Source organism: Cherax quadricarinatus, chromosome 2 (assembly GCF_038502225.1).
Source record: "Cherax quadricarinatus isolate ZL_2023a chromosome 2, ASM3850222v1, whole genome shotgun sequence".
Taxonomy (NCBI): domain Eukaryota; kingdom Metazoa; phylum Arthropoda; class Malacostraca; order Decapoda; family Parastacidae; genus Cherax; species Cherax quadricarinatus.
In genome coordinates this window covers 53,381,323-53,389,704 of record NC_091293.1, presented here as the reverse complement: position 1 = coordinate 53,389,704, position 8,382 = coordinate 53,381,323, and the positions used below count along the sequence as shown (strand labels likewise).

The window sequence follows — 8,382 nt, the reverse complement described above, 5'->3', positions numbered from 1 at the left end:
AACTAATGAGTTTTTTTTTAAGTACCAAACAAGCCATTTATAATTTTTATGAGATATTCAATAATCCAAAGTTATTTTGAAATCATCTAGTAAACTAAGTCAATATGATTATAAATATATTAATTTCAAATTGATGTACCGCTTATTATAAAGGAATATAGTAAATGTAGCAACAAACAGTGGAATAGATATAGAAATATAGCAACGGTTATTGTTAGGATAATAATAGAAATATGGTTATTATGTGATAGATATCAGTCATTATTATATGGTACACAGAGTAATTATTATGTAGCATATATTAGTCATTATTATATGGTAGAAAGATTAGTTATTATAAGGTAGATATTAGTCACTATTATAAGGCAGATATTGCAGTCATTATTATTGCATGGTAGATATTATTGTCATTATTATATGGTAAATATTAATCATTACATAGCAGGTATTATAAGATAGATATTGCAGTTATTATTATTTAGTCAATATTGCAATCATTCATCATAAGACAAACATTACAGAGAACACTGTAAAACACAACAGAGAACACTGTAAAACACAACAGAGAACACTGTAAAACACAACAGAGAACACTGTAAAACACAACAGAGAACACTGTAAAACACAACAGAGAACACTGTAAAACACAACAGAGAACACTGTAAAACACAACAGAGAACACTGTAAAACACAACAGAGAACACTGTAAAACACAACAGAGAACACTGTAAAACACAACAGAGAACACTGTAAAACACAACAGAGAACACTGTAAAACACAACAGAGAACACTGTAAAACACAACAGAGAACACTGTAAAACACAACAGAGAACACTGTAAAACACAACAGAGAACACTGTAAAACACAACAGAGAACACTGTAAAACACAACAGAGAACACTGTAAAACACAACAGAGAACACTGCAAAAAAACAGAGAACACTGTAAAAAAACAACAGAGAACACTGTAAAAAAACAACAGAGAACACTGTAAAAATACAACAGATAACACTAAAAATACAACAGAGAACATTGTAAAAATACAACAGAGAACATTGTAAAAATACAACAGAGAACACTGTAAAACACAACAGAGAACACTGTAAAATACAACAGAGAACACTGTAAAACACAAAAGAGAACACTGTAAAAATAAAACAGAGAACACTGTAAAAATACAACAGATAACACTAAAAATACAACAGAGAACATTGTAAAAATACAACAGAGAACATTGTAAAAATACAACAGAGAACACTGTAAAACACAACAGAGAACACTGTAAAACACAACAGAGAACACTGTAAAACACAAAAGAGAACACTGTAAAAATAAAACAGATAACACTGCAAAAATACAACAGAGAACACTGTAAAAATACAACAGAGAACACTGTAAAACACAAAAGAGAATACTGTAAAACAACAGAGAACACTGTAAAACACAACAGAGGACACTGTAAAATACAGCAGAGAACACTGCAAAACACAACAAAGAACACTGTAAAACACAACAGAGAACACTGTAAAACAACAGAGAACACTGTAAAACACAACAGAGAACACTGTAAAACACAACAGAGAACACTGCAAAACACAACAAAGAACACTGTAAAACACAACAGAGAACACTGTAAAACACAACAAAGAACACTGTAAAACACAACAGAGAACACTGTAAAACGCAACAGAGAACACTGTAAAATACAACAGAGAACACTGCAAAAATACAACAGAGAACATTGTAAAAATACAACAGAGAACACTAAAAATACAACAGAGAACATTTTTAAAATACAACAGAAAACACTGTAAAAATACAACAGAGTACACTGCAAAAATACAACAGAGAACACTGTAAAAATACAACAGAGAACACTGTAAAAATACAACAGAGAACACTGTAAAAATACAACAGAGAACACTGTAAAAATACAACAGAGAACACTGTAAAAATACAACAGAGAACACTGTAAAAATACAACAGAGAACACTGTAAAAATACAACAGAGAACACTGTAAAAATACAACAGAGAACACTGTAAAAATGCAATAAAGGTTCCTAGTGAGGCGGCTCTTGGTCTGAGGAAATAAACATGTCTTCCCTTTCCTTGGATCGAACCTGATTGACCCTAATAGCCCTGGTCTCTCGGCGTTATTACATTCAAGAGGGTTTATCTGGAGTTTATCTGGAGAGAGTTCCGGGGCTCAACGCCCCCGCGGCCCATTCTGTGACCAGGCCTCCTTAGGTCAGTGTCCCAGGATGCGACCCACACCAGTCGACTAACACCCAGGTACCCATTTTACTGATGGGGAACATAGACAACAGGTGGAAGGAAACACGTCCAATGTTTCTACTCTGGCTGGGAATCGAACCCAGGCCCTCACCGTGTGAAGCGAGAGCGTTAACCACCAGGCCACCAGGTTGACTTGATACTGCTGATCCAAGGAATACGAGGCACCTCTGCTTCCTCGGATCAAACCTGATTTCCTCCCATTCCTCAGGCTCTGAATAACCCTGAAGAGTTCAGCGCTTCCTCGTAAATATAACATGTCCCTATGATATTTATAGAGCATCAACAACAATAAACAAACAACAGCAACAAACAACGACAGGTGACAAAAACGACAATAACAACAGCAGTAATACCATCAACAAAAATATAAGCAGTAACAAACAATAACAAAATAACAGTTTTTGGGTTATTCTCTTGGAGTGTAAATGTTATTCAGGTTATGGTACAGGTACTGCTGGACGGTTAAGTGACTAGGATCAACAACGGTGCCCATAAAGGACGAGGAGGTGGAGGAAGAGTCCGTAGGTGCCATGGGCAGGTGGCCGTCAGGAAGGACAAAGTATATGATGGCATTTCGAGTGGACCTACGCCTCTCTTGTTCTTCAGGGACAAGCACGCGGTGCATCTGTCAGGAAATAAGTTCACCTTGAGAGCGTACAGGTGATCAGGGTGTTGCAAGACAGGTAGGTAAGGTATAACTAAGACAAGTGAAGACGGGTGTGGCTTAGGCAGGGGAGGACTGGGTCTACGGTGGAAGAGGAGGGTGTGGCTAAGACAGATAAGAAGGGTGTGGCTAAGGTAAGTGAGAAGAGAATGTTCATAAGGTGGTAAAGGGTTGGAGGTAAGGAAGGTGAGGAAACTGGCTTTGTCGTGCGAGGAGGTTTGTGGTTAAGGTATTATCATCCTTTACTACTGCCATTCGTGCTGGAGTGATAACCGCATTTATGGTAAACAGTTTTTTTTATTTATTCAAGGAGTTGCAGGAGCATCAATACGTGAGTGACTATAATTGATGGCTAACTACTGAGTGATGCCAGCATACAAAACACATAAGAACTTAAGAAAGAACGAACACTGCAGCATGCCTACTGGCCCATGCGAGGCAGGTCCAGGTCCCCCACCGGCCCAAGCCAATGCCCCAATCTAGTCAGGTCAGGTGACATTCACTTAAGGAAGGAGCACGGCATCTGACCTAGTAGCACTAGCTAGTCAGGTCCAACTCACACCCACCTACACCCACTTATATATTTATCTAATCTAATTTTAAAACTACACAACGTTTTAGCTTCTACGACGGTACTCGGGAGTTTGTTCCACTCATCCACAACTCTATTACCTTCTTGAATCGGAATTTTTCCAACTTAAAAACATTGCTGCGAGTCATATCTTGGCAAGATATTTTTAGCAAGCAATTTACATCACCTTCATTTATTGCTGTTTTCCATTTATACACATCATTCATATCCCCCTTAAGTCTACGCCTTTCCAGAGAGTGCAGATTAAGAGCCCTCAGTATATCCTCATAGAAAAGATTTCTGATACATGGGACCAACTTTGTCATCCTCCATTGAACGTTTTCCAGAGCATCTATATCCATTCTGTAATATGGTGACCAAAACTGTGCAGCATAATCTAAATGAGGCCTAACCAAAGACATATAGAGTTGAAGAACAACCTGAGGTCTCCTAATATTTATGCTTCTTGATATGAAACCAAGGATTCTGCTTATTGTCTTGGTTTTAGATTATTGATAACCAAAACCCCTAAATATTTTTCGCAAACAGTAATATTAAGATCTACATTATTTAGTTTAAATGTGGTATGTTTATTTTCCTGTCCAATGTTTAGAACTTTGCATTTGTCTATAATAAACTGCATCTGCCACTTCTCCGACCACTGCATCAGTCTATTTAAATTTTCCTGGAATGCTCTAATGTCCTCGTCAGAATGAATGTCGTTTATGTAAATTGTGAACAACAAGCGGCCGAAAACTGACCCCTGTGGAACACCGCTCGTAACGCTTCCCCACTCTGATTTCTCCCCATTTATGCAAACTCTCTGCTGCCTACATATCAACCATGCCTCTATCCAGGAAAAAATTTTTCCTCCTATTCCATGTGCCATAATTTTCCCGAATTGTCTCTGATGTGGGACTTTATCATAAGCCTTACTGAAGCCCATATACACCATATCATATTCATTATCATGATCTACCTTCTCAAATACCTTTCCTTATCACTGTCGGTGAGCTGACCCGAGTAACTTTTGAGTGGGCCTATCTTGTCCCTAATCTTACTTCTGTATACCTGAAAGAATCTTTTTGGGTTAGTCTTCGATTCTCTTGCAACTTTAACCTCACAATCTCTTTTTGTTTTTCTTATTCCCTTTTTTGTATTTCTCTCTTTAACTGAATATATTGATTTCTTAACTGCACCTCTTCTCTTTTGATTCGCCTATATATACCTCTCTTTTGACCAGTGGGATGTTTTAATCTATTGTTTTTCCATTTAGGATAATTTTTTTTTTTTGATCTGATTTCACTATTTGGAAGATATTGTCTGAGCAGCTAGAACTGTGCTCTACAAAATGTCATATCGGTAACCATCACCACCTACTTGACCCATAGTCAGGTTATTCCAGTTCAGCCCACCCAGGTAATTTCTCAGTCCTATAAAATAACTTTGGCTTCTGCCTAGTTCGGCAACCCTTAATAATTATGGTTAAACTTCGCACTTGATTCCTAATATGTGCTTCCAAAATCTTTCCTTCTTATAGGGTAAGGAGTTTAGCTAACCATTTAGATAGGTAATGTGCAACAGACCAGCTGATTCTATAATAGGGCAAGCCAAGTTCTCTGACTTAAGTATCTTAATCAAGCCATACTGGTAAGGAAGTGTTGCCGATCTAGCTGACCGATGGTTAACTAATTCGCCATTCACTTTCATAAGTGTTTTTAGACGTCTATTAAAATGACTATTAACCTGGTCAAGAGGTTTCTTGTTAAGCAGCTAAAACGTCTCAGTTATTAACTAAATGATTCATTTTGCCTAAATAATCGCTCTTATAACAATCTCATGCAATTTTTCTCCCATTGTAAGATGTGAATTTTGATTATTACTGTGTTCTTTGTAGCCTATGGTAAACCGTAGTGGGCAGTAAGGAATCCCAAGGAGGATTAAGACAATATATTTAAAGCTCCCGGTATCAAATCACCATGTTTCTCCAGATTACAGAAAAAATTAGCAAGGTTCACAAAATTAACATCATTATTTGAAGGCGCAACGCTTAACGCAAAGCCTAAGTTTGCCTGTTGATCACTACTAAGCTCCTTGCTAGACGGGTTTATAACAAACTTAGGGCTTCCATATATGATTCATCCACTTTGTAAAAATGGTTATAATTATAACCTTATTTTTAAAAAGGTGAACCGGTAAGCCAGCTGAAGGTTTCGATCATATGACCAAAAGCTCCAATATGGAGTCATCATATAAGTACGACCAACGTCAGGAAACATTTATCCTATTTCCTAACATATCTTATCAACTTTGGGATACATATATATATATATATATATATATATATATATATATATATATATATATATATATATATATATATATATATATATATATATATATATATATATGTATGTATATATATATATATATATATATATATATATATATATATATATATATATATATATATATATATATATATATATATATATATATATATATATACAGGTGATTTCAGAATATGCAAAACAACCACTCTGAAAAAATAGAGAAATTCCAAGCGCTTTCGTGACTACTCACATTATCAAGGAACTATGAAAGTAAAGCATCCAAGGAAGGTATATAAGGGGTCTGGCCAACACCTCACTATCAGGTCCCACAACGGTTAAACACCTGACGCTCGCCGGCCCAATTGGACAGGTCCTTTGCACAACCCACCAACAAACTATTCTACCCAAGAAAATTTTAAAAATTATTATTTGTCCAGTGTATTATTAAATTCTTCCCAAATTCTATTAATTATAAATGGATCCAATTTATATAAACCAAAGGAAATAATCATATTATTGTCAAAACTGCTTTTTATGAAACAAGATTCAATTATATTCCTGTCGACCATGGACTTGCTTGATACTACTTTCTCAACTTTTTGAAAATCAATTGGATGGTTAAAATCTCTTACATGAATAAATAGAGCATTGGAATCTTGTCCAGTTCTAATGCTATATTTATGTTGTTTTAATCTTAGTTCGAGATTTTTACCAGTTTGACCGTAATAAACTTTATCGCAAATTTTACAAGGAATCTTATAGACACATCCATCAGCATTTTGGGGGGAATTCTTTATCAAAAGTTTTTTTACTGTAACAAGATTTTTGAATACAACTTTAATATTAAAAGTCTTAAGAAGAGAAGGCATATCAACCAAGTTTCCATGGTAAGGGAGAACCAACATATTTTTAGTTGAATAAGGCTGGTTGTTCCTTTTTGGATTGTAAAAAGTATTTCTAGCAACTTTAAAAGATTTATCAATTACATTTCTTGGGTATTTTAAATCATTACCTATTTCATAAATTTTGGATATTTCCTCATCTATGAACTCAGGACTACAAATTCGTAAAGCTCTCAAAAACATTGATGAGAAAACAGACAGTTTGACTCTATCTTGATGCGAAGAATAATAGTGGACATAGGACAGTTATTTGTAGGTTTTCTGTAAATTTTAAATTTGAATTCATTATTACCCTTAATAATTAAAACATCTAGAAAAGGCAATGAGTTATTTTCTTCAAACTCAACAGTAAATTCTATAGAATGGGCTAAGCTATTTAATTTTCCAAGGAAATGGTGTATATCTACATTTTTGGGCATAAGACACAAAATATCATTAACATATCTGAACCATTTAGCTCTATTAGGGAGGATTGTGTTAAGCAACCTTGTTTCAAAAAATTCCATGTACAGGTTACTAAGAACAGGTGAAAGAGGATTTCCCATTGCCATACCAAACTTCTGAGTGTAAAACTTATCATTAAATACAAATTTTGCATCAACAATGCAAAGTTTAATAAGTTTAATGATAGTAGGAACTGGCAATGGTAAATCATAGTTAACGAGTTCTTCAGATAAGAAACTTAATAAATCATCAACAGGAACTTTCGTAAACAAGGAAGTAACATCAAAACTAACCATGTTAAAATCATTTAAGTCAGTCAAGGAGCTTAATTTATCAACTAAGTCTATGTTGTTTATAACATTAAAGTTAGAAATTTTGCCAACAATAGAGCTCAAAATATCAACAAGCCATTTGGATAACTTATATGAAACTGACCCTATGGAGCTAATAATTGGTCTGACTGGATTCCCTGGTTTGTGTGTTTTTATTAGTCCATACATGTAAGGTAAAGATGGATTAGTGGAAGTAAATTGTTTGACTAATTCATCTTTGTCTTTCAGTAGAAGTTTTATTGTTTTATTGAAATTGCTGTTAACGGTTTCTAGGGGATTTTTCCTAAGTTTAAAATAGGTTTCAGTATCATCTAAGAGATTATTCATTTCTTCTTGGTAATCATTTTCTTTCATAATTACTATTGCATTTATTTTGTCTGCTTTAGTAAGGCACAAATTTTTATTGTTATTAAGTGTATCATAAGACTTAAAGAATCTTTGAGGGCAATTGGGAATGTTTGGTTTTAACATAGAGCTATATACCATTCCTTTACTAATATTAATTTCATCAGAGGATAAATCAGAAAATTTTTCAAAGTTACAAAAGGCTTTTGCAATTTCAACATTATTAAGTTTTTTTGAAGTTGCAAAACTTAGGCCAAAACCTATATGCAGCAGTTGTATTTTTGTCTAAAATTTCATCTGATAAGTTAATTACAAAATTGTTATTAGCATGCTTTGTCCAATCACTATTTTCAATTAAAATGTCTAATTTTCTTTGTAGTTTGTTTTTGTGTTCATTACAAATTCTTCTGAGTTTATTATAGCAATGATCCAACATACTGTGTTTCCATTCTGATGGAATGGCCTGATTAAAAGAGTATTTTTTGTTTCTCAAT

General features: G+C 34.5%; 1 protein-coding gene across 1 annotated transcript in view; it reads right to left on the bottom strand.

The window, feature by feature from the left end:
• Window positions 1-2,425: 2,425 nt before the first annotated feature.
• LOC128684083 (uncharacterized) overlaps window positions 2,426-8,382 on the bottom strand; it is a 36,676-nt gene continuing 30,719 nt past the window's right edge. Inside the window, exon 6 of the mRNA XM_053770224.2 lies at window positions 2,426-2,922. Coding sequence (XP_053626199.2) covers window positions 2,704-2,922 — 219 coding nt within the window. The 3' untranslated portion in view covers window positions 2,426-2,703. The remainder of the gene's footprint in view (window positions 2,923-8,382) is intronic.